The 27,050-nt window shown below is 42.6% G+C and overlaps 1 protein-coding gene and 1 pseudogene across 2 annotated transcripts; both read left to right on the forward strand.

Annotated features, from left to right (window-relative positions):
* Positions 1-1,284: 1,284 nt before the first annotated feature.
* On the forward strand, positions 1,285-3,723 carry LOC117695053 (ras-related protein Rab-18-like; annotated as a pseudogene).
* Positions 3,724-17,684: 13,961 nt separating this feature from the next.
* Gprasp1 (G protein-coupled receptor associated sorting protein 1) lies at positions 17,685-23,517 on the forward strand. 2 transcript variants are annotated; one of them, XM_034484844.2, is made up of 4 exons: positions 17,903-17,986; positions 18,088-18,162; positions 18,478-18,559; positions 18,836-23,517. In XM_034484844.2, exon 4 carries the CDS (start codon positions 19,146-19,148, stop codon positions 23,145-23,147), a length of 4,002 nt encoding a protein of 1,333 aa, XP_034340735.1. In that variant the 5' UTR covers positions 17,903-17,986; positions 18,088-18,162; positions 18,478-18,559; positions 18,836-19,145; the 3' UTR covers positions 23,148-23,517. The 2 variants fall into 2 exon arrangements, with proteins under 2 accessions (XP_034340737.1, XP_034340735.1); XM_034484846.2 differs by lacking the exons at positions 17,903-17,986; positions 18,088-18,162 and adding an exon at positions 17,685-17,746.
* The last annotated feature ends 3,533 nt before the right edge of the window (positions 23,518-27,050 follow it).

Consider the following 27,050-nt stretch of genomic DNA (forward strand, 5'->3'; position numbering starts at 1 on the left):
CATCTCCAGAATCCTTGTAATTCTAGACATAGCAGTGTATGTCTGAAGTCCCAGACTCTTACAGCAAGATGGGAGGCAGAACCAGGAGAATTCCTACAAAGTTGTGAACTAGTAAATGCAGTAGTTAACAAGAAGAGCTTCTGTTTTGAATAAGGTGGAAGGTAAGAACTGACATTGGAGGCTGTTCTCCATTCCCCTTGTTCACATCTCCCCAGGAATCTGTCACACAGAGCTCTTAACATTCCAATGGATATTCTAGCCCAAAGTTCCAAGTCCTTCCCATAGTCCTCCCAAAAACATGGTCAGGTTGTCACAGAAATACCACACTATGCTGGTACCAGTTTGTCTTAGTCAGGGTTTCTATTCCTGCACAAACATCATGGCCAAGAAGCAAGTTGAGGAGGAAAGGATTTATTCAGCTTACACTTCCACATTGCTGTTCATCACCAAAGGAAATCAGGACAGGAACTCAAGCAGGGCAGGAACTTGGAGGCAGGAGCTGATGCAGAGGCCATGGAGAGATGTTATTTACTAGTATGCTTCTCCTGGCTTGCTCAGCTTGCTTTCTTATAGAACCCAAGACTACCAGCCCAGGGATGGCACCACCCACAATGGGCCCTCCCACCTTTGATCACTAACTGAGAAAATGCCTTATAGCTGGATCTCACGGAGGCATTTCCTCAAGGGAGGCTCCTTTCTCTGTGATAACTCCAGCTTGTGCCAAATTGACACACAAAACTATCCAGTACACTGTGTTCTTTGATTCTTCTAGGAAGCTTGGCTGATCTGCCGCCTCTTCCAAATACCTCAACTTTTGTCTCTTTTAAATGGCTTGTCTGGTCTGAGATGGTCTCTCAGCAATCTTTACAGTTTGTATATGTTTGGGAATGGGTTCGAGGGCCAGTGGATCTGGTCAGTATTAGGGACTTCCCAAATCCTTTGAATTTTTTTCTGCCTTTGCTCTAGAAGCTTGTCTGTAGGAAGAAGAAAATACCCACCTTAGAAAATCCAATTGTTTCATCTCCTTTAACATCCCGTGTCTTAAGGAGCCATCCTACAAGATAGATGTTTACTCTCAGAGGAATTGCTACAAACAATATGCAAAGGAAATGAAGTCAGTATGCTTATGAGCACTTTGATACTTACAGCATCGTTATGTGCAATGGCCAATGGATTTAGAAACAAATGTAGTCTAACAACTCATGAGTGAACAAAGAATATGCTATCCACTGTGTTGTGAGAAGATAATCCTTTCATTTGAGACAGCATGGATGAAACTGGAGAATGATATTAATGAACCTGGAAGAAATAAACAGGCAAAAGAAGATGGATAAAGTATGTTCACACTTACATGTAGAATTTAATAAAGCTGAACTCACAGATGGTGTGGAATAATGACTACAAATGCTTGGTCTGAGGTTATAAATATTTGGTTAGATAGGAGAAATAAGTTGAAGGGATCAGTTGTTCTTCATGGTAACTGTAGATAAGAACAATATATTGTACACTTGAAAATGCTAAAAGAGTGAATTGTTAGCCCAGTTTGAATCAGAAAAAAGATAAGGTTTTGAAATTTAACTCAATTTAACCATTCCACAGTTATATATCCCTCAAGGTAAAATGATAAGTAGATTTTTTTAATCAGTGAAATAAAACAAAGAAGTCATGTGTGTTCATATACACTGCATTCCCAGCACTTGCAAGACAGAGGCAAGAGGACCTTAAGTTTGAAGACAGCCTAAGTTACATAGGTAGACACTGTCAGAAAGGAGAGAGAGAGAGAGAGAGAGAGAGAGAGAGAGAGAGAGAGAGAGAGAGAGAGAGAGAGAAACAGAATAAAGAAAGACAGACACAACAACAAAAATTCAAATAAGAAGCCCCAAACAAAATCCAAACATTTGCATCAAATGTGAACTGACAATGAACTGAACTTACAGTGAATGAAAGTATCTCATTCTTTTTTTTTAAAGATGTATTTATTTTATGTATATGAGCACACTATCACTGTTCTCAGACACACCAGAAGAGGGCAACAGATGGTTGTGAGCCACCATGTGGTTGCTGGGAATTGAACTCAGGACCTCTGGAAGAGCAGTCAGTGCTCTTAACCTCTGAGCCATTTCTCCAGCCCCAAGTATCTCATTCTTTTTTTTTTTTTTTTTTTTTTTTTTGTCTCTTCCATTTTAGTTGACATACATAGAAAGTTTTAAAATAGAGAAAAGTAGGCAGATTTCTCTAAACCAATTTAAATTTTAAAAGAAAACAGCACAGGCATGGGCCAACCTCCCCCTGAAAAGCTGAGGACGGGGCTCGCTGGGGTCAGGCTGGAGAGAGTACAGGATAGACATTGTTCATCCTAAAGATCTTCATCATTGCCAAGAATGGGCTCGGCAAGTCCAGCCCACTATTGAAATTCTCACATGATACTTTTCATTTAAAACCTATAACAACAGTAGATATTGACTTTAAAGTGAAAAAGAATTTTACTTAAATGGATGGAAATAAGGCCAAACTTACAATATGGGAAACTGCTGGCCATGAGAGGTTTCAATTTAACTCTCATCTATTGTAGTGGTACACCATGTGTTATATTAGCTTATGACATCACAAGAAGGGACACCTTTGTTAAGCTGGATAGTTGGTTAAATGAAATGGAAGCATACCATACAAGAAAGGACATAGTTAACATGCTGATTGGAAATAAAATTGATAAGGAACATCTTGAAGTTGATAGAAATGAAGACCTGAAATCTGCACAAAAGCATTCCATGTTATTTATAGAGGCAAGGCTGAAAACTTGTTACTCTTCAAAGTGCCTTTAAGAAAGTTGTTGAAAAGATATTAGACCCCTAGACTGTGAAAAAGTAAAGATCAGAGAAAAGAAATCAAGCTGTCCCACAAGGAAGAGAGCCATGGAAGAGGAGCTGTGGTGATTATTGTTCTGTGTTATAAACTCTAGGAATTCCATTTCTTGCATGTTTAATCAGTGCCATCCCTCTGTATATATACAACTACTATTTAGAGACCTTGCAGTTTGCACATAATTTTCATCATGGCAATGAATATTTTCAAGAAAACCCACTCAATAACTTGCCCAGATGAAATGTTATGGTAAGTATGCCATCTGTAGTTTTTTTCTTTTACGTAACATATAATAGGTATACTTCCCTGAGTATATTTGGTTTATGATTTACATTTGTCATGTCATTTTTAAAATGTCCATCTGTCTAGTATGTTTTGCTAAAGGTCTGCTTTGGTTTTCTTTTTACTTAAATACTCGGATCAACTACTGTGTTACTTGCTATTGGAACTAGAACCAGGGGGAGGTATACATGTCATCACGCCTGTCTAGTTTCCTTTGTGGAATAGCAAGGAGCACAATTCACAGCTTTTCTAAAATGCTAGAGATTCTTTGTAGTATGAAGGACCAGTCTAGGGCAATTCATAATTTAATTACTATCTGTTCTGATGATGCCTCCAAAGTAGTATTGATACTACTTAAGTATTGTTATGCTAAACAAGTTCGGTATTTTATTTTACTCCAGTTATTAGCTCAGTTAAGTTGATAAGCTTTAGTCCTGTGATGTACACCTTGGATTCGTGGTCCATGATGTGAAGGTTTAGCTACTTGTCATATAAGCATATATGGCAATAAGGCATTCCCTCATTTGGGTTTTAGAATAACACGAATGGTGTTTCGTAACTCAATATTTTTACTTCTAAAACCAGGGCAGTGGTGGTGCACGCCTTTAATCCCAGCACTTGGGAGGCAGAGGCAGGCGGATCTCTGAGTTCGAAGCCAGCCTGGTCTACAGAGTGAGTTCCAGGACAGCCAAAGCTATACAGAGAAACCCTGTCTCAACCCCCCCCCCAAAAAAAACAGCATCTTTTTTCACAGGTATTGATATTATTTATCTAGGTGTCTTAACAGAAGTTTGTGTAATGTTTAAGACTATCTGTATCTTATGCCTTCTCTAGACAGCTACTCATTATTTTAAAAAAAATGATTTCTATGTATGGAAGATTAAGGAGAATAGTACTAAATGATCATTTAAGAAAGGGATATTGCTTCTGGATTCTGACATGAGGGAAAATGCTATTCCAATAATCATTTACTCTAACAAGTACCTAATAGATCTTAGTCAGTGCTCTATTACTGTGAAAAGACAGCATGACCACAGAAACCCTTATGAAAGAAAATGTTTAATTAGGACTTGCTTACATTTTCAGAGGCTTAGTTCATTTTCATCTTGTCAGGGAGCATGGCAGCATGCAGACACATGTGCTAGAGGATCTGCAAGCAACAGGAAGAGTGAGTGCCACTAGGCCTGGCCTGGGCTTCTGAAGAGTCAAAGCCCACCCCTATTAACACACTTCCTCCAAGGTCACGCCCATGCCAATAGGGCCCCACCTCCTAATCTTTTTCAAGTAGTACCACTCCCTAATGGCCAAGCATTCAAATGTATAAGCCTATGGGGGCCATTCCTATTCAAACCACCACATTACACTCCCTGGTCCTCATAGGCTTGAAGCCATATCATAATGCAAAAATGCATTCAGTCCAACTTCAAAAGTTCCCATAATTTAGAACAGTCTTAACACTGTTTAAAAGCCACAAATTCAAAGTCTCTTCTAAAACTTCATAGTGTCTCTTAACTGTAACACCTCTAAAATCAAAATTAAAAAGCAGATCACATACTTCCAACATACAATAGCACAGGATATATATTACCATTCCAAAAGGAAGGCAAGGGAACATGTGAGGAAATACTGGACCAAAGCAAGAGTGAAAACTGCATCTCCATGTCTAATGTCAAAGCACTCTTCAGATCTCTACCTCCTTTCTGCTTTGTACAATGCAACATACTTCTTTCTCTTGGGCCAGTCTACACCCTATTAGGAGCTCTCCTTGACAGGTATCCCATGACACTGGCATCTCAGCTCCAACATCCTGAGGTCTCCAACACAATCCAGGCTTCACTTTCACAGCTTCATTCAATGGCCTCTCTGGGCCTCCATGCAGGAACACCCCTAACACATGCCTGAACTCAACAGCTTTTCGAGTTGTGGAGGGAGATTCCATAGCTTCTTGCCACTAAAGCCAGAACCACATGGCTGAAGCTGCCACATTCTGCTGTTTGCTGGAGCTAGCATTTGGTCCCCTCATTCAATTACATCTGCATCAGATTTCTATTGTTGATAGTTTCCTTTACTGCTTAAGTTTTTCTTAAAATTCCTTTGCACAATTCAAAGCTGGGTGGTGTCTTGTCCTGAGGTCACCACTCACTTAAGTCCATTAAATATCAGGCTTTTCTTGTATTGTTCATTTTTTATTGGATATTATATTTACATTTCAGATTTTATCCCCTTACCCTATTCCCCCCAACCCAGGAACACCCTATCCCATTCCTTCTCCTCCTGCTTCTATGAGTATGTGCCCCCACCTACCCCACCCCACTCCCACCTCCCCACCCTCGAATTCCCTCGAATGGAGTCCTGTGCCCCTCTCTATGTGCTCCCAGGCTGGTGGTTTAGACCCTGGGGAGCTCTGGTTGTTGGTATTGTTGCTCTCCTCGTGGGGCCACAAACCCTTTCAGCTCCTTCAGTCTTCACTCTAACTCCTCCATTGGGAACCCCTTGGTCAGATCAGTGGTTAGCTGTGAACATCTGCCTCTGAATATGTCAGACTCTGGCTGACCTCTAAGGAGACAGGTATATCAGGCTCTTGTCAGCATGCACTTCCTGACATCCATATCAGTGTCTGCCTTTGGTGACTGCACATGGGATGGATGGAATGGTCTCCAGACGGCCCCTCCTTCAGTTTCTGTCTCACACTTTGTCTCCATATTTGCTCCCTTGAAGTATTTTGTTACTCCTTCTAAGTAGGACCGAGGCATCCACACTTGGTCTCCCTTTTTCATGAGCTTCATGTGGTCTGTGAGTTGAGTCTTGGCTATTTCAAGCTTTTGGGCTAATATCCGCTTATCAGTGAGTAAATGCCATGTGTATTCTTTTGTGATTGGGTCACCTCACTCAGAATGATATTTTCTAGTTCCATCCATTTACCTAAGAATTTCTCAAGTTCATTATTTTTAATAGCCGAGTAATATTCCATTGTGTAAATGTACCACATTTTTTGTATCCATTCCTCTGTTATAGGACATCTGGGTTCTTTCCAGCTTCTGGCTATTATAAGTAAGGCTGCTATGAACATGGTGGAGCATGTGTCTTTATTATATGTTGGAGCATCATCTGGGCTTTTCTTTAAACTATTTTATTTTCTTGAGTACTGGTGCTCCTTTCTCCTCAAATTGTACTTTTTTTGTATTTTGCGTTGTTCCTTTTCATTATAGATCTGGTTAAGAGTGGCCATTAATAATCACACAGTATCTCTTCTGCCAATGTCCTTAAACTCTTCAATTTAGCCTCAGGCATATTTTTCAGATAGGGGAAGAAAATAGCCATATTCTTTAGATCCAAGAATGATCTTTAGTCCACTTACTACTATTCTTTTCTTCTGAAACCTCCTGTGTCAGGCCATCCTCACTACCATTGTGATCCGTGCTTCTACTATGATGGCCCGTCAAGTGCCACTTAAAAGTGTTCAATTGCTTTTCTAGTGCAAAGTCCCAAAGTCCATATTCCACCAACAAGCAGCATGGCCAGGCCCGTCACAACAGTACCCTAGTCCTTGGTTCCAACTTCTGTCTCAGTCAATTTAATGCTTGATTGCTGTGGTGAGACAGCGAGACAGCATGACCACGGCAACTCATAAAGAAAGCATGTATTCAGGGCTTGCTTACACATCCAGAGGTTTAGTCAAGTATTGTCAAGGCAGGAAACATGACAGCATCTAGGCAGACATGGTACTAGAGAAGAAGCTGTGTTCTACATCCAGATTTGCAGGCAGCAGGAAGAGTGAGTACCACTGGGCCTGGTTTGTGCTTCTGAAACCTCAAAGCTCACACCCAGTAGCACACTTCCTCCAACAAGGCCACACCTCTTATTCCCTGATAAGTACCATGACTCCCTAATGACCACACCTTCAAATAGATGAGCTGATGGGGGGGGGCATTCTTATTCAAACCACCACATAATAGTTTATTAAAACCAACATATACAATCCTCTTAACATTTGGAAATAATTATGTCCAACAAAACAATTTTGCTGAAAACATTTAAAGGGTATCTTTTACTCTTCTGTGTCATATGTAGCAACTTTTAAAAGGCTAACATCTCTTTTCAAACTTTAAGCTATGGTGAAAGTAATATGATTTACATAAACAACAAAAAATAGCCCAGGATATCAGAAGTTTTAAGTAGCCAACAAATTGAGTATATACTTATCAGACATTGTTCCTACTTCCTAGAAATCTATTATAGAGTAAAACCAAATACCCTCTTCATGGAACTTTTAGGGGTGGAAGAAACAACAAAAATATAAATATATAATATTGAGTGGTGGTAACTGATATAGAGAAAAATATAATAGTATATGAGGATAGTGTGTGTTATAATGTAGGAACAATATTTCCAATGGGACTGTCAGAGAAGTTCTCTTTAAGAAAGTAAAAAATTGAAATGAAATGAAGAGGTGAGCCATGCTGCAGAGTATTCTCAGCCCGAAAAAGAACAAATGAACTTCTTGGGTTGTTTTTCAAAACAGTATCCTAACTGGTGTGGCAAAAATTGAACTGAGTGCTAAGCATGTGCAAAAGTCCCCAGTGCTATAGAAAAAAATGAAAGAGGCAAAAAAAAAAAAAAAAAAAAAACAGTGAACAGAGCTGATTGTAGTGTATAAAACAAGAGCTAAACCATGTGAGATATAGATTCACTGTGAAAAGGAGTTTGTATTGAGTCTTGTTGAAAACCATTAGAAGGTTTTGACAAATGGATCATTGTAATGTGACATACTTTTTTTCAAAGATGGTCCTTGCTCCTATGACTTGCAATTGGAAGAAGTGGTCACTGATACTGAAGCCACACTCAGCTGTCATGTTCTCCCTGCTGCCTGCTGATCTGTATGTAGAACTCTCAGCTCCTTTCTCAGCACCATGTTTGCCTGCATGCTTACCATACTTCCAGCCGTGATGATACTGGGCTGAACCTCTGAAACTATAAGCCAACCCCAATTAAATGAACCCAAACATCCTACAACTTCCCCCTTTTGACTACACTAAAATTCGTACACAGTTTAAACTTTACAACAGAAACAATATCAGTCCCACAAACTTAACAGCCCAAATGCCCTTATGAAGATCCAATGATGTGATGTCCTTCCTAACTGCAGTCCTAACCATCTGTCTTCATCAACAGTCCATTTCAGCATCGAGGTTTTTAATCTTCCAGTCTGATGAATGATTTTACTTCTTCAGCTGCTTTGCTGTCTCCATACAGCTTTCTTCACCTCTTCCTTCCTTGAGTCACACCTTTCATTTGGAAGCTTCTCTTACTCAGATGAAATCTCCGTCAATTTTGATGGAACTTATAGTCTTTCATCATCTGTGGAAATATAGACAAAACTTCTTCCTTGACATAACACATTCCCTGACTTCCATTCTGATGTTAAAACATCTTTAAAGTACACAAAGAGGTTGATCTAATTCAGCAGGTTTTTTCTACAGTGTCTTTCAGCTAATCTTATTTCCCTTTTCTGTTTATCAAGGTACAGTTAGATCTTTATGAATCTACATAGAAACTTGACACTTAGGCACTCGCCTTCCATACCCAGCTTTATACCAGGGAGCCAGGATTCTTACCCATTGTCAGTGAGCTGTCTATCTTGATCCTAAATTACATTAGGGCCCATAGGTTCACAATTAAGCATTTCCTGTTCTCTTAATTCCTCTGTCTCTTGTCTCTGGAGCCTTTGTATTATCAGGCTAATTTTTCCTGTCACACAATTATTTTACTCTAGTAGTTAAAACTGCAATGAGTACTGTGGTTGCTTTTTCAAGTAAAAAAAGTTCTATCCCCTCAATCCCTACCCTCGCTCTCAAAAGATCTGAAATGGACTTTCCCATTTTGTAATGTAGGAAGAGTCTATATACTTAAAACTGTCTTTTGCGGTTGCTTACTGTGATTTGTTGTCTCAGTGGCTTCTGCATTGTTCCTTGTTCTGGGCTTCAGGTTCTTGCTGCTTCCATCCAGAGTCTCCCCAGTCTCTCTAGGTGTCCAGTTGAACTTACATAACTGATGCTTCTTCTAGAGATGATCCCAGGCAAATTTCTACTCTTTGGCTTTCTGTCAGATGTCTCCCGTCCTCTGCAACTTTTCTGTCAGATGTCCTTTGCTTTCTGCAATGTTGGCAGGCTTTCTTCTTCTCCAGTCACATTGAGTTTTTCTTCCAAATATGTCAAGTGCCAGATGTAAACATATTTTTTATTCTCATGGTATAATTGTCCTCTCTGAGGCTTACTGCTCCAGTTGGCTAATTTAGGCCTAGCCCTGCAAGCTTCTAGCCTATGTATAACCTTACCTAGGCCTAGAATGTTTTTAGCCTCTGAGACTTACTGCTAAGATGTTTGCAGCAAATGAGATAAGAGGAATGGAACAGTAGGTGTGGAATGCTGTGGGTATAGGGGAATTTTATTTTCAAAATGGGAGACAGTTTAGCATATTTATATGCTGATGAGACTGTTTTGGTAGAGAAGAATCTATTTCAAAATTATTTTTAAGACAAGTTTTACATTCACAGCAGAAGTTAGTGGAAATAATGGAAATATCCATGTATCTTGTACTGTGGTAGGGTGGCTGGAAATGCCGAAAGTTCCTCCAGACAGAAATTTAGGCATGGCTGCTGTGGCGACATCAGCTCAGTAAAGGCCTTCTCCACAGTTCCTCATGGAGCAGACCCAATGACACGAGAAAGTCCTTGGGTTTCCAAAATGGCTTTATTGGCATGACAGACGATGGTTGAATCTGGATGTGCACCCCGTGAAACTCAGGGCAAACCTGATTTAAATAGGGAGGGAGAGAAGAGGGGAGAAGCTGGGGAAGAATGCTTAATTGGCTCCACCCTCTGGCCTTTAGGCATTTCATTAGTATGTAAATCTCTCTAGGGCCTGAGGCCTATAGTCATGCCCTCTACCTGTGCTCTTTGGGTGGGGCTGCATTGCCCTTAACCTGACTGAACAGTGCAGTTCATGGAGTTCCACGCCAGCCACGTGTTAGGAGCCTGGATTCTGGGAGCGTGGCAGAATAGATGCCGGTCTCTTGCAGGCAATGGACACCTGTTGGGTCTCCAGGCTTTCCAGCCAGCGCTTCTACCAAAACCACCTATCACAATCCTACATTGTACCTGTGTGCATATTCTTCCGCAGCTGCCAACAATGATGGTACATTTGTTACAACTGATGAATCAATGTTGACACAACATCATCACCTAAACTTCACATTCAGACTCACTACACTTTGTGGGTTTGGACAGTTATATATATAATACAGTGGCATGTACCTGGCATCATAATATCATACAGAATACTTCACTGCTCTATACAAAATACTTCTGTTCATTTTTCTCTAACTCAACCCCTGGAACCACTTAAATTTGGGGTTTTTTTGGTGTTTTGTTTTAATTTAATTTAATTTAATTTTTGAGACAAGGCCAAACTATGTAGACTTAGCCGGCATGGAACTTGCTTTGTAGCAGGCTAGACTAGAATTTGGCTTCTGCTAATATTACAGAAATGCATCACCATGCCTGGAAAAATATTCTCTTTTCTTGAAGTGTTGAAAATAGAACTGAGGAGTCCTTCTATGCTAGGAAAGCATTCTAGTGATTGATGTATACTCTCAGCCCTAAGTATTAACATTTTTTCAGTCTCCATAGTTTTACCATTTCTAAACGTCTTATAATTGGATTGAAATAGATAGTGTATTGTCTTGGGGGAGGGCACTCCTGTGACAGGTATGTGAATATCTTCGTGTTCTGTTGTTGTATAGAGACACACATGACCATAGCAAGTTTTATAAAAGAAAGCATGTTGGGGCTTGCTTATAGTTTCAGAGGTTTACTTCATTAATATCATAGTGGGGAGCATGGTAGCACATAGTCAGACATGGTACTGGAGAGTAGCTGAGAGTTTAATATCCAAATCTTCAGACAGTAGGAAGAAAGAGAATTACTATGCCTGGTTTGGGCTTCTGAAACCTCAGAGCCAACCCCCAATGGCACACTTCCTCTAACAAAGCTATACCTATCCCAACTAGGCCACACCTCTTAATCCTTCCAAACAGCACCATTCCCTAAGCTCTGAACTATATGAGTTTATGGGGCCCATTCTTATTCAGTGAACATTAGAGTGCAACTTGCAGAGTGTTTTTCCTTCACCATGTGGTTTCAAGTATAGAATTCAAGTCCTTAACCTCAAGAGTAAATGTCTTTACTTGCTGATACTTTGCTGGCCTACATGTTGTTTTTTAAACTTGGATTATTTCAAGAGATTTAGTGTAGATTTAAATTTCTTTCTTTGTATGTGTCTAGGTTTGAGGAGGGTAGAAGTGTAGGACAAGGAATTAGGAGGACATGAGAGAAAGGAAAAGTTTAGAGGGAATTAAAAACAGAGTAATATGATACATGTGACATGGAAACGGAAAGGAGAGTTCAGGATCTCATCTATGAACTCTGAGTAGAAATGAGATGAGCATTTCCTGACCACGGATTGTAAGAAAGAGAATTACTTCTGTTCTTCTTTCCTTTCCCCATTTCACTTGATGAATACAGCCATTACGACGTCTTCTCATGAAGAAGCAGAAGGTCGAAGTTAGCTAATAAGAAACACCAAAAAAGGTACTGTAGACTTCTCATACTTTGTATTTTGAGAAGTAATTTGGCATTCCATTAATTTATATTATTTTTTAATTGTGTACATTTATAATTTCGTATCCATACAGAGCTAGTTAGCTCACCTCCTCCGTTACTATAATTGTAAACGTTTCAAGGAGTATTTCCCATGTTTGGAATTTCAGTGATTCTTGCAGCTGCTGCTGCCATTCTTAGCTTTACTGCCAGGCACTTAAGTGCCTCCATCTGTTCCCTTGTATTTTCCAAACAACATTCCCTATGCAGAGTCTAGATGATGTCAGAACTAAATAGTAGTCAAAACTTTAAGCCATGTTGTAGAAGACGATGTTTTCCTTTGTTTAGGGTACACTTTATCCTTATGTCAATAAAACAGCAAAGTGCCTGAGAGTTTATTTGGAAATAGTTGCTTCTGAGATCACTTAGAAATATGCCTTTTTATGACAGATGTATAGCTGAGGACTTTTGTTGGAAATAGGACAAAGAAGATTCGTAATCCCAGTGCTGCTATTAGAACAGCTGTACTTCCCCAGGATGAAGCATTGTTCAGTGGCTGAGGACATTGTTTGTGGCTGTTTTCCCTTGGTGCGAAGTGATTCTTCACATCATTTTCCTTCTTATTCCCCTTCTCTTTCTGTTACTTTGAGACAGAGAATCATACTGTGTAGCCCAGGCTGGCCTGGCATTTAGTATGTAGGTCAGGCTAACCTTAAACACCAAACATGTGGTGATCCTACTGCCTGTGCCTCAAACTCCAGGATTCTAGGTATGTGCCACCACCCCTGCTTGCTGAAGCACATAACTTGACAAAACCTGAAAAAGTTCTTAGATGTGGTTTCTTCAAATTCTGTAAATGGACCCTGTCTCAAGTAGGAGAAACAGAGCATCTCTTTTCCTACACTAGAAGTATATATAGAAGTAGATATTCTTTGGGCCTATTTCACCAGTTACTTCAAAAATCTTGGTACTGACTAGGGAGATTCAGTTTCCTATGTATGGCATATTAGCTTTTCATCACAATAAGAAAGTAGTCAAGGTAATCAACTTATAAAGAGAAAAGTTTTCTTTTGGCTCATAGTTCTGGATGTTTTAGTTCACAGTCAACTGACTATAACACACGCACAGCACAGCACAGATAGCAGAACAAAGCTTCTCACCTTGATGGCCACCTATCAAAATAAAAAGAAAAGGAATACAGAGACCCTTGGATGATGGCCATAATTCAAACTGTAACATGAAGCTCCTAAAGCCTATGGGAAGAAAAAAGCAATGCATTGTAAGTACACACAGAATTTGGATCAACCTATTCTAGAAGGGAGTTTGTTGATAAAGGTTTGTTTACCTGAGGAACATGAGGTCAGTAGAGAGGCACATTAACCTAAATCTACAAAAGCGGATTTATGAGAGGTGCAAGAGGAGATGTCGTGAGCCATAATAGCAATAGGCATGCTACTGTGCAAGTTCATGAGCACACATGAGAGGTGACATGAGATGAAGAGAGGAAAGATGTGGAAGACACTCCAAGTGCTCATGGCTGCCTGTTTATCCCAGGGTTGATGCTTGGGATCTGTTCCTGAAATTTATATTACAAGGACAAGTCAGTGTTACATAGTCACAAGAGGAGATACTGGATAGTAGAACAACACTTATTGTCTTATACTGGACTAGAATGCACTTTTGGAGGAAGTAAATCATGTCTTGCAGTCATAATATAGGTCAGCATCATTTACATAGTATTTGATCTAATTTCAAGATCGTACATATTTAACCAATGTATCAATATATACTAATAAAACACATTTTAAAACTTCCCATAGGACCTTTTTGATCAATAATTGTTAGCCACTTATTGGTTTTATTTTGTAAATGAATTGACAAGATATTGTCCAACAGATATTTCAACTATTGCTAAAACCACTCCTACCAGTAAGTAAAGTGGTGAAACGATACTGGTAGTTGGTGCTCTGTTACTTACACATATAATGCCAGCCCTTCTGGGATCTGAAACAGAATTATAAGGTTGAAGACACCTTGAGCTGCATGGTAAACCTAAGGTCACAACTGGGTAATTTGATGAGACCACTTTCCCAATACCATCTGCCATCTTTAAACAGTATTGTGGATATAGCTGGCTGGTAGATTGCTTGCAGAGCATAGTCAAGGGCCTGAGTTGAATGCTTAGCAGCACCACGGCAACAAAAAGAGACATCAAACCTCCACAAATGTGAGCAAATTTTATACTGGAGTTATTTTAGTTATACTGTAAAACAGAAGATTGGTGTTAATGCTGGTGAAAACTGAGACATAAAGTGATCTGTCCTGGGCACTGATGTGCAGTAAAGACACTTAGGAGGAATAGACATTATGAATTGCTATCACAATTGCTATAAATTTAGTGGCTTAAAATGAGACTAACTTCAGATCACAGCACTAGATGCAGAAAAGGTCTTACTATCCTAAATCATACAGATCCTTTCCTTCAGAGAGTACTAAGGAAGAATTTTTATCTTGCATAGTTTCTTCAGACTGCCTGCATTCTGTGAATCCTGTATTCTTTCCATCTTTGAGGCCAACAATGTCCAATATGGTTTTGTTTTGTTTTACCAATGCTGTTTTCCTGAGATGCAAACTCTTATGCCTCAGCTTTCCAGCTTGCCATACCTGAGTAGCTTTGCAGTCACAATGGCTAGATTGATCCAGGATAATTTTATGCAGAATTCCACTATTAACAACCTTAGTTCAACCTCAAACCTCAATTTTCCTTGGCCAAATAACATCTTTATATATCATGCGTTGTTATACTGTAAAACACTGGGTGGGTGCTTAAATAAATCTCTAAATGAGAAAGACAAATAGCTTTACTTTGTGCTTACTGCCACTCCTTTTTCCCCAAGAAAGGTATTGCTGCTTAGAATCACACACACACACGCACACACACACACACACACACACACACACACACACGGAGCACAGGCACACACACCCTAATCACTACCACCATAGACACACACACACACACACACACACACACACACACACACACGAGGAGAACAGGCACACACACCCTAATCACCACCACCGTACACACACCCACAAACACACCCACCCACACACACACACACACACACACTGTGGCACAAAGAATTGACTGTTGGCCCAAACCTGTGCTTGATTGACTAGGCCAGAAAGTATAGTTTCCTTTTGGAAGAGGGGCAATGGTGGAGGATGTAATGGAGGCCCCACTTTGGATCCCATAGAGACAGAAATGCCCTCCCTTCATGGTTGCATGAGCCAGTAAAAAGAAAACATGGGAGAATCAACAGGAACCTACTGGCTGGCTGGCTGTTGCTAGGTCACCTGTCCCCTTTCAGACTGCAGTACTAACAGCCCCCTCCCATTCCATTGGCGTCAGATGGGGAGGGAGAGGAGGGGGAAAGCAGAGAGGGAGTGCAGGGAGGGGCAGGCACTGTCCAGCCTCGTTCTGAAATACAGATGTACCAAGGTGCTCACATAGTATCCCTCCGCTGCTCCTTCCTGCAGACCTTCTCCCTGTAGTCCCCCCTCCCCAAAGCCCTCATAGACTTTAGATTTCAGCCATCCCACACACTGTAGTGGCGACCCCCCAAAAAAAGTGGTGGTGGTCTCTGGTTAGGGTGAACAGGGGTCTGCAGACGCCCACTGGTGAAACCCACCCCTCCAAGAGGAGTGGGGCTGTCTCTGGCCCCGCCCACTCCGAGTCGGAACTACAGTGGGTCCGGGAGGGGGCGTCGAGCCCCGTGCGCGGTATCCCTCCGCCCCCTTCCCGACACCCTCCAGGCGAGCTGGCTTGCCGCAGTCTGCGCAGCCCCTGCCCGTTTGCTGCAGAGGCGTGGGGACAGGACACATCTCTGCCATTCCACTCGCTCACAAAGCAGTGAAAGCCCATTGAGAGCATCTGCGGAGGACAGAGAACAGCCAGGAGCAGGAGAGGGACGCGGGGAAGCCCAGGGACCTGGGCCGTGCGCCTGGCCAGGCAAGTGGGGGGTGTGTCGGGGCTCCTGGCAGTCGCGCACTTGCAAATCACTGCCTGGCCCTGACAGTCCAGTGGAGGCTAGCAGGTCGCAGCCGCTCCCTGGTCTGTGCGCGATGCCTGGAGACCCCAGGCGGTGGGGAGGAGGCGGTTACCTCCCCGGAGCTCCGGGCACAAGGAGTGGATAGAGCTGCTGGGTGTGATGGTCTGGAGGCTAGCACTGCCAACCACCTGAAAGTTGGCTTCCCAGGTGCCCATTCCCCGCCCTCTATAGTGTCTGGACCCTGTGAGGGTTATGGGGTAGGCAGCTGCTATTGAAACAGCGATGCAAGATGGGGGAGGGGGGCATCAGGGAGCCCACAGGTCTGAAGAAGGCGGCTGCAGGAGAAATGGCCGGCCATACTGGGGGGTGGGGGGGAGCCCACAGGTGTGGGTGTGGGGCAAGTGTCGGTGCTGGGTCCAGGACAGCTGGTGGCTGGTGAGTCCTCTCAGCTACTAGGGCTCTGATATGGTTCCTGAGAGGAGCCCCAGTACCCTGCATCCTGGGTGCTGTCACTCCCCACAGGCTTTTGATTGACAGAAAGTGACCTGTCTGCGCGGTAGGTCTGGCATATTCTGACAGGCCACAGTGAGCATCTATAGACCAGAGGCTTAAGAAAACAGGAACAAAAAACGGCGTGGATTTCTGAAGGTGTGTGGTAATGGGGGTGGGCACCAGACAGTGAGTGGAGATACAAAAAGGGTGGGGGTGACTGGCCAGAACAGGTGGGATAGCATAAATGTCTCCTAATCTCATTTCTCAGGTACCTTGTAGGTACGTTCCGGACTGTTTTTCCCCTTCACTCCCAAATCTGGGGTCTGAAAAGATGGTTTGGGGATGATGACGGAGTCATAAATCCAAGGACCACTTCAGAACCTGCTTTCTAGAATGTGCTGCGCCCTTCCCCCATTTTTTGCTGCGCAAGGCTAGGAAATATGGCCACCTAGTGGCGAGTCCTCAGAATTGTAGAAGGGACTAAAGGATGACATCATGAAGTGGGTGTTACCTCAGGAACCCTGCAGCCAAGCCAAATAAATCTAGAATGTTCCAGCAGTAGGACCCAAAATGCTGAAAGACACATGATCTTGTTCTTATCCTTGGTGGTATTCTTAGCAAGATCAGCTACTACTATCATATGTTAAGTGCCTTACATTTTCATGTCTTTGTTCACAGCCCTGCTTTAAGGCTGGTCAGTTCTACAAGCAAGGAAAGAAGGCTTTGAGGCGACTGTTTCAGATCTTGGAGGTTGGTGAGACTCAGGGGCAGTGCAGGAGCCAGCCACCGAGAAGGCAAATTCAGGTTGCTCTAACCCAAGAGGACACCCGATGTCTTTACTGTCCCCTTAATTTGTCCACAGGTGCTGACATTATTTCCTGATTGTCATACATTTTCATGTCTTTGTCCACAGCCCTGCTTTGAGGCTGGTCAGTTCTCCAAGCAAGGAAAGAAGGTTTCAAGGCGACTGTCTCAGATCTCTGGAGATTGGTGAGACTCAGGGGTAGTGCAGGTGCCAGCCACTGAGAAGGCAAATTCAGGTTGCTCTAACCCAAGAGGATGCCCGATGTCTTCACTGTCCCCTTAATTTGTCCACAGCTGCTTCCATGAAATGTCATACATTTTCATGTCTTTGTCCACAGCCCTGCTTTGAGGCTGGTCAGTTCTCCAAGCAAGGAAAGAAGGTTTCAAGGCGACTGACTGTCTCAGATCTCTGGAGATTGGTGAGACTCAGGGGTAGTGCAGGAGCCAGCCAATGAGGAGGCAAATTCAGCTGCTGACATCATTTCCTGATTGTCATACATTTTCATGTCTTTGTCCACAGCCCTGCTTTAAGGCTGGTTAGTAGTTCTACAATCAAGAAAAGAAGGCTTCCAGGCGACTGCCTCAGATCTTGGAGGTTGGTAAGACTCAGGGGCAGTGCAGGTGCCAGCCACTGAGGAGGCAAATTCAGGTTGCTCTTACCTAAGAGGATGCCTGATGTCTTTACTGTCCCCTTAATTTGTCCACAGCTGTTGCCATGAAATGTCATACATTTTCATGTCTTTGTCCACAGCCCTGCTTTAAGGCTGGTTAGTAGTTCTGCAAGCAAGGACAGAAGGTTTCAAGGCGACTGACTGTCTCAGATCTCTGGAGATTGGTGAGACTCAGGGGTAGTGCAGGAGCCAGCCAATGAGGAGGCAAATTCAGCTGCTGACATCATTTCCTGATTGTCATACATTTTCATGTCTTTGTCCACAGCCCTGCTTTAAGACTGGTTAGTAGTTCTACAATCAAGAAAAGAAGGCTTCAAGGCGACTGCCTCAGATCTTGGAGGTTGGTGAGACTCAGGGGCAGTGCAGGAGCCAGCCACTGAGGAGGCAAATTCCTATTGCTCTAACCAAATTCAGATCACTGTCCCCTTAATTTGCTCAGTGGTACAGCCTCCTTTATTCCCTTTCAGGGATAGTAAGAATGTTGAGGTAGGTGTGAGTTAGACTGTGACCCACAGCACAAGAAAGACCTCAGTGCTGGGACCAGGGAACAGAAACTTTAGACAAAAGCAGGCTTGGCTTGCTTGTTTGTTTGGGTTCAGGGATCTGTGCCCATGTTCCAAGCACTGAGACTCCCTTTTGTTTTATGCACTTGTAGGACTCCCTGCAGTCAGTCAGCTGTTGGTCTTAACACCACTTGAACACAGAAAAGAGGGGAGAGCTGCACCACATCCGTGAAGGTGGGTATGGGAGAGGGTTCACTTTTAGGTGGGGTAGTCTCGATCACCCCAGAGTGACTACTGTGAGATCTAGGGATCCTCTCTCTCTCCATGTCTGGTGTGTGCACTTTCTCCTCAACTCTGTACCTGTTTCCCAGCAGGCAAAAGGAACATAGGGATTTTCTCGGGGCTGAGCTCTTCCACTCAGCATCACACACCAGTGTCTCTGTGTAAACAGTTTCTACAGGAGGCAATGAACTTGGGTAGGACTGATTTCCCTATTCTTCTCTCTCCTAGATCACCCACCGTGACTGCTTGGTGGTGCTGAGGTTGCCGCTGACCAGTGCATTCAACAGATCTGCACACACCTGGGACCTGTCCATCATCCTCCAGCTTGATTTCAGCTCTTCTGCACTGTATCTGTGTTATTGACTGAGACTGCTTGGGTAGGAGCCTCCTTGAGTGCTGAATCATCATTTCAGGCTAATTATTTTCAATCATATACTCTAACTTACCAAAGGTCGTCGTGCAGAGCTGTCGTATAGATCTCTAGTGAAGGTTCACTGTTGTTAAGTGGTATACATTGGGGCTTTATTTAACTTATACTATGACTAGGGCAGAGGTTGAGCCTGGTGCCCAGGCAAAGGCTGAAAATAAGCCTAGGGATGAGAATGCAAATGTTGCTGAAGCCAATGAGCCTGAAGTCCCATTGGTGGTTAGACCCAAGGTCAGGACACAAATAATGACTGGCGCAAGGCCCAAAGTGAAGCCTAAGAGCACACCAGGAGCAAGACCTAAAGGTGAAACCAGTTCACCAGGTGGGGCATATGCTAAATGTAAACCTAAGGCAATCCCTATTTCACGAGGCAAGCATGATGCCCAAGTCTGGTCCCCAAGTAAGTTTCGTGGAGAGTCCATGTCAAAGATGGGAAAGCAGTGTCAGATCAATGCTGCAGACTCTCCATTGGTCAGTAATGATTCTGGTATGGTTGCTCAAGCTAAGTGCCTGTCTGTAGATAGAGAACTTGGTAATATGGACACTGAGAGTATTCCCAAAAAGGGGAATCCAGCAGGATTCCAGCCTTTGTTTGGCTCAGAGGAGGGAACCAATATGGGGTCCTGGTACCGTCCTAGGCCTGTCCCCAAAGGAGAGGCATATGAGAATTCCGATTTCAAATGGGCAGATAAATCCTCAGGAAGTTCCACCTTCTGGAATAGAGATGAAAGCAGTGCAAGATTTCGTCCTAGGAAAAGCATGAAGTCCAATACCAGGTTCAGGCACATGGCCAAACAAGAGGCAAATACTGTGCCTAGACACAAAAACAAACAAGAGTTCTATAATATTTCCAGTTCTGATTCTGAGGATGAGTCTGGTAAGACTCCCTGGTTCTGGGCCAAAGACAAGCCCAAAGTCTGGTCTAGGCCCAAAGAAGAGCCCAATACTAGGTCCTGGTTTAGGTCTAAGAAAGAAGTCCGTGTTGAATCCACTTCTGGGTCTGAATGTGAAAATCATACAAAAGCTTTGTTTTGGTCTGGAGAAGAGGCTAAATCTAGGTCTAAACTCAGAGCCAGGAAAGGGGTCAATATAAGGGCCAGGCATCAGGCCAAGCGAGAAGCTTACAGTGATGTCATATCTGGATCTGTAGATACAAGTAAGAAAGAGTCCTGGTTCTTGCCTGAAGAGAAAGCTAATGGTTTTTCAAAGTCTAAGACAAAGAAAGAGCCCAGAACCAGAGCAATGCCAAGGGAAGAAATCAAAACTAAGGCCAGATCAAATACCAAACAAGAAGCCAAGCCAGAGGAAGAAGCCCTCGTTGGGGCTTGGTTCTGGGACACCCAGGAGTCCACTATGGGTGATAGGATAAGCATCAAGACCACTTTTGTAGAGGAGGAGCCCATTGTTGGAGATTGGTTCTGGAGTGAAGAAGAAGCCAGTGTGGACTCTGAGACCTGTCATAAATCCAGACCAAGGGCTAAAGAGGAGCAAGTTAGTAGTTTCTGTTTAGGGTCTGGAAAGAAGACCAGTATTGAAAGTGGGCCAAAGGATACTTCTAAATCTATGCCAGTAGCTAAGGATGATGAGGCCATTATTGGGTCCTGGTTCTGGGCTGATGATGAAGAGATCAACTTACAGGCTGATGACGAATCTATTTTTGGATCTTGGTTCTGGGGCACTGGTGAGAACAGCATTAGATCTGTTGGAGTCAATTGTGAGAAGATACCAAAGTCTGGAGAAAAAGAAGGTACTGATTCCTGGTTCTGGGCTGGAGAAGTCAATTCAGAGGCTGAGGTTGAAGAACAGGCCAGGTTAGAAGCATCTACAAAAGGAACAATCTTTGTGCCTTGGTTTTGGTCTGAAAAGCAGGCACATTTAGGGACTGAGCCTTGTTCTGACATCATGGCAGGAGCTGAGGAGGAGCCCATAATTGGGCCCTGGTTCTGGGCTAAAGTAGATAATAGTGTGGAGGCTGAAGTTAACAGTAAGTCTAGCCTTGAGGATGAGGAAGAACCCATTAGATCACCTTGGTTTGGGGCCAGAGAACAACCTGATGTGAAGTATGCAGCTGGTGTCAGATACAAGCCTATGGCAGAAGCTGAGGATGCTAACAAAAAGGCTTGCGTCTGGGCAAAAGATCCCTGTTTGTATCCTACCAATAGAGAAAGCTTGAAATCTACCCTGGGAGAGAAAGAGGACACTGTTGATCCATGGCTCTGGTCCAATAATTATCCAAGGACCAAGACCATCACAGGGTCCTGGCTATGGGCTGCAGAACAGGGAAATATAGATGATGAGACTGGAGAAAAGATCAAACTACCAACTTTAGAGGACAATGCATTCAATTCTTGGTTCTGGAAAGAAAGTGAAGAAACCATTGTAGAGGCCCGCAACAGAGAAGAATCCAGGCCAGAAGCAGAAGAAGAAGACATTATTGGTTCTTGGTTTTGGGCTGGGGATGAAGACAGGTTTCAGCCAGCTGCTAAGATTAATGAAGAGAACAAGATAGCATCTGAAGATGAAGATACAGTTGGATCCTGGTTCTGGGGCAAGGATGAAGTCAGTCTAGAGGCAGTGAGAAGGGGTACTTTTGAGTCTGCTCCTGGAATTAAGGAAGAGAAGGTTACTGGGTCATGGTTCTGGACTGATAAGGCCAAAATAGGGGCTGGGTCACAGACTGTCGAAACTGGGTCAGAAACTGAAGAGGAGGCAATTTTTGAATCTTTGATCTGGGCTGCAAAAAAGGACAGTATGCAAGCAGGAGTAAAGCGTGTATCTAAGCCAAAAGATGAGGCTGAAATGGCTGTCAAGTCCTGGCTCTGGTCTAGTGACAAGGCCACAAAAGAATCTAAAACTGTGATTGTCAGGGAGTCCAGTCCAGAAAATGGGAAAGAGGCAGTTGTTAAGTTTGGGTCAAGAGCAAAAGATGAGGTGATTAACAAGACTGGCAGTGGTGACAATTGTAAACTTAGTACAGAAGCTGAAACCATAGTGGGACCCTGGTTCTGGGAAGGAGATGAGGCTAGCTTTGAATCAAATCCTGTACCTGTATGCAAGGCCATTTGTGAACCTAAGTCTTCAACTGAGCAAGAACCTGATCCTTCCCGCAGGCCTCAGAGCTGGGATGAGGTCACTGTTCAGTTTAAGCCTGGTCCATGGGGAAAGGCTGGCTTTCCGATCGTAAGCCCCTTCAGATTCCCAAAAGAAGCTGCATCTCTGTTTGCAGAAATGTTTGGGGAAAAGCCTAAGCTTGTGGAAGGAGAGCCTGAAACCCGGTTCCCATTTCAGTATGATCCCTCTTACCGCTCAGTCCGGGAAATTCGGGAGCATCTTAAGGCCAGGGAAAGTGCACAGCCTGAGAATTGGTCTTGCAACTGCATCCAGTGTGAGCTTAGAATTGGTTCTGAGGAGTTTGAGGAACTTCTTTTAATGATGGACAGAAATCGTGATCCATTTATCCATGAGATATCTAAGATTGCAATGGGCATGAGAACTGCTTCTCAGTTTACCCGAGATTTCATTCGAAACTCGGGTGTTATCTCACTTATTGAAGCATTACTTAACTATCCAGCCACCCGAGCTAGGACAAGGTTTTTGGAAGATATGATTAGCATGGCTCCCCCTTATCCAGACCTAAACATGATTGAGACATACGTGTGTCAGATTTGTGAGGATATCTTTGATTATGACTTGGATTCCCCTGACCAGGTGTCTGGATTGACAATGATTACACACCTCACTTCTACTTTTGACTATCACAAAGTGGTTATCAATTACTTGGCTGGGTTTTTCTACTTACTGAATTCAGGCAATACCAAAACAAGGTTTCATGCTCTGAAACTGCTACTGAATTTGTCTGAAAACCTTGTCGTGACAAAACGCCTACTTGTTACTGATTCAGTGTCAGAATTTATGGACCTTTTTAATAGGGAGGAGTCAGATGAAAACATTCAACTTATTCTTGCAGTGTTTGAGAATATCAGTAAAAATATTAAAAAAGAGGCGCTGTTTGATGATGATGAGGAGGAGGCAGTGGATCTTGAACCTTTTATTTCTGCATTCTATGAGGCAGAAAAAATTGCCAAGGAGGGGAAACGCAAACCTGACAACTAAAAATCACCCTGAAGCAGAACAAAAAAAAGTAATATGATTAACCATTTGCCTCTGGTTGTCCTTGTGTTCCTGAGTTATCTGACCCTCAAATAATACTTTGCTTTCCCAGCTGCTTTCATGTTTCAGTGTACCCCTTTAATGCTGATGGTAATTATACCCAACCCTGTGTAATCTATACCATTGTTCTGATGCCAAATGAAGATACAACTGAAAACACATGACACTTGTTGATGACGCTTGTTTTGTTGATTGTGATGTTCAGTATTTGAGTGTAAAGTGAACTGAGCCGTTGTAAATAAGATACCCTTCTAACTGTTGTTCTCATGTATATTTGAGTCTTGTGCTTCAATAAAGTTCTATGTGCAAGTGAGCAGAAATTTCCCCTTCTCTGTAAAATACAGATGCAAAAATGACACATGAACACACATACACACACACAGAGAGAGAGAGAGAGAGAGAATGTCTGAATAATTTGCTTGTTACAAAAGTTTTTTCTCAGAATTAAATCTCAAAGTTTGGAATGGACTGCAACTCAGCACATACTTCAGCGAAGACTGCCTTTAAGGTGTACTCTAATACAACTCACAATATGATAAGGAGTAAAGCATGGGGTAGGGATAACGTGTTTCTATACTTATATATCTAACTTCCTGGATTAGGTGGGAGAACTATAAATTGAAGAGATAAAAGAATGAGGTAAGTTTTGAAGAGCAAGTTGGACTTCGCTGTTCAAAATAGTATGTTCAAAATATAATCATAGCAATGCAGAAGTTAAAAGAATAGCATCAGAAGGACCAAAACTTCAGTCAAGTGGATGGTTAGGTCCCAATGGTTTTGGTATCACTTGATAAGACACTGTCATGCACTAGTACGGCTGGAGAGGTAGCTCAGTTGTTAGAGTGCTTGCCATGTAAGCACATCCTGCCCTGCATTAGGACCCTATCACATGAGTACAGATCCAGAAATGCTCCTGTATGCCTGGTGCTGGGAGGCAAAGATAGGAAGATCCCAAGGGTTTTCTGGTCAGCTAAGCTAGCCACTCTGTGAGCATAAACTGCTTACAGAATTATTTGTAAAACTACCAAAGTCTAATAATTCATCCACACTTTTTCTTTGTTTCTTGAGACAGGGTGTTTTGTAACTCAGGCTTGCCTCAAACTCAGTATGTACCTGAAACACTTTGAACTTCTAAGGCTAGGATTACAGGTCTGAGATACTTAGACAGCACAGGGGTCATCACAGCGGCAGAGTTCCCTGCTGCAGCACTCTGGAGACCAGGCCCTGCCTCTCACTTGGGCAGCACAGTAGAGCTGGATGTGGGGGTTATGGGTGAGCTGGCCCTGAGGCCTTGAGAGAGGGAGAGCTAGCTGGCTGGCCAGCTTAGATACCTCTCATGACTACATACAGGGCTTTGAGTTGGCCCACCCAACATCTACCCCATTGCTGAACTGCTGGAGCTCATGAAGGGGCTGGTCCTACAGATCCAAAATTACAGGATCTCTGTGACACAGGGTAACAGCAGGATGTCCAAGAGGAGTCACAGTGAGGTTCCAGGATTGATAGAGTAGCAGAAGCCAGAGGCCTCGAACCAGAACAAGGAGTCATTGCAATGAACATTTGCAAGTGAAGTGTGGACAAAAGCGTACACTGTGGGACACACTGGGACACACACAGACACACTACAGCTTCCACAAGGAGATATTTAATTTTTTTGTTGTTGAGGGGGAAGATTGCAAGGGTGGAAGGCAGGTATGAGGGGAGGGGGAGATGAGTGGGGTTGGGGTACATGATTTGAAATTCACAAAGAATGAATAGAAGTTAATAAAGTATGTGAATAAATAGTAGCAAAACCTATTATTGGCATTTTATAGTTCTGGTTTTTGTTTTGTTTTTAGATGATCTAAAACTTATGTATCAAAAGGATCATTGGGCAGTGGTGGTGCACGCCTTTAATCCCAATACTTGGGAGGCAGAGGCAAGTGGATCTCTGTGAGTTCGAGGCCAGCCTGATCTACAGAGTCAGTTCTAGGCCTGCCAAGGATACACAGAGAAACCCTGTTTTGAAAAGAACAAAACAAACAAACAAAATTCCAGGGTTAGTGAGGTGGCTCAGCAGTCAAGGATACTGGCTGCTCTTCCAGAGGTCCTGAGTCCAATTTTCAGCAACCACATGGTGGCTCACAACCATCTGTAAAATGTATACATTTTAAAAATGTTTAAAAGAATTATAATCTATGTGTGGGGACATATGATATGTAATGATATTTATGGCAATAACAGAGTGTAAATAGAGATAATTTAAAGAGATGCTAAGTTTAAACAATGGAGTGGTGTCAGCAAGATGGCTTACTAATAAGCCTTCCTCATAAAGACTGCACTAAATTCTGGTAAACTCTAGAGAAGAAGTGAGAACAAAGAGCACCAAGACCATTGTAAAGGCAAGAAAAGGATTCCAGCAAAGGGGTTTGAGCATGCCAAAAGGTTTTTTCATGCCATGTATACTACTACATATGGGTAACTAACTAACTAACCATAGTGGCAACTAAGAAGACACATCATAAAAGTCACTACTTTCAGAATGGAGTGGGGACAAGGGAGTAGGTAGTGTTCCTAATGTCCTGTTTGGCAGCTGTTCAGGAAACTTTCCCTATCACCTGACTTGAAGCTCCCTCACCTTATGAGTAGAAAGGCAGGAGAAAAAACTTGGGAGCTGCTGAAAACTACCACTGCATCCTAGAGATGCAGTACTTCAGGTAGACACTAGAGGGAGCAAAGGATCAGAGAATGTTCAATAGGTCTTGAAATATCTAATTAGGTTGATTATTAAAAATCTTCATTTGCACATTGTCAGGACATAAAGACAAAGAGTTTATCGCTTTTTGTTTTTTAAAATTAATCTCCAAATCCCCATTAGAGACTGCAAGGTATATAACGAAATGCAAACAGCCCAAATCAAAGGGGGGGGGGGTGCGTAACTGCAGAAAGCAACTATAAGCTATCCGTGATTTATCAGGCAAATAAATTAAAATAACTGTCATAAACATATTCAATGATCTAAGGAAGAACACAATGTAAATTTAATCAGGAAATGGATAAATGAAAAAAGGCATAAATATCAGCAAGGGAATAAAAAACTATAGAGGAGAACCAAGCAGAAAATGTGATGTAATGAATACTATACCTGAACTGAAGTCCTCAAAAGGATGTCAGCAGGAGGCTTAAGCAGGCAGAAGAGATCTTCTTCAAACTTGAAGACAGGGAGGGGAGAGGAGTGGAGTGGAGGAGAGGAGAGGAGAGGAGAGGAGAGGAGAGGAGAGGAGAGGAGAGGAAAGAAGAGGGGCACTTAGTGGGATTGTATCAAGGAAACGGATATATGCACTGCCAGCATCTTTTAGGAGAAAGGAGAAGTGAGGGACAAATCACTTGTTTGAGTGAAAACAGTAAGTGAAAAGTTCCTAAATCCTAGGAAAGCAATTGACATGTAAATACAATAAACCAAAATATCAACTACATAAATCTAATGGAAGAGATGGGAGACTTTTGTCTAAAGTCAAAGACAAAGACAGAAACCAAAAAGCCAAGAGAAGAAAGGACTTGTCATATACAATAGAGCTTCCATAAGATTATGAGTTCTCATCAAGAACTATGTTGGTTGTGAGGAACTAGATGACATATTCCAAGTATTAAAGGAAAAAATATTGTCAATCAAGAAATATACCTATGAATACTGTCTTTGGAAATATGAAGGAGATACCTATTAACACTGTCTTTGGAAATATGAAGGAGAAAATAGATTTTTCTAGATAAATCTGTAACAGTTTATTCCCAATGAATCTCCTCACAAGAAGTGAGAATCATTAAAGACTAAATGCTTGAAGGAACATATACAGCAATGCCAAGCCA

This window comes from Arvicanthis niloticus, chromosome X (assembly GCF_011762505.2).
Source record: "Arvicanthis niloticus isolate mArvNil1 chromosome X, mArvNil1.pat.X, whole genome shotgun sequence".
NCBI classification, from domain to species: Eukaryota; Metazoa; Chordata; class Mammalia; order Rodentia; family Muridae; genus Arvicanthis; species Arvicanthis niloticus.

Excerpts from the sequence above, each read along its gene's own strand:
- Gprasp1 (XM_034484846.2), top strand. The coding sequence starts at position 19,146 with ATGACTAGGGCAGAGGTTGAGCCTGGTGCCCAGGCAAAGGCTGAAAAT.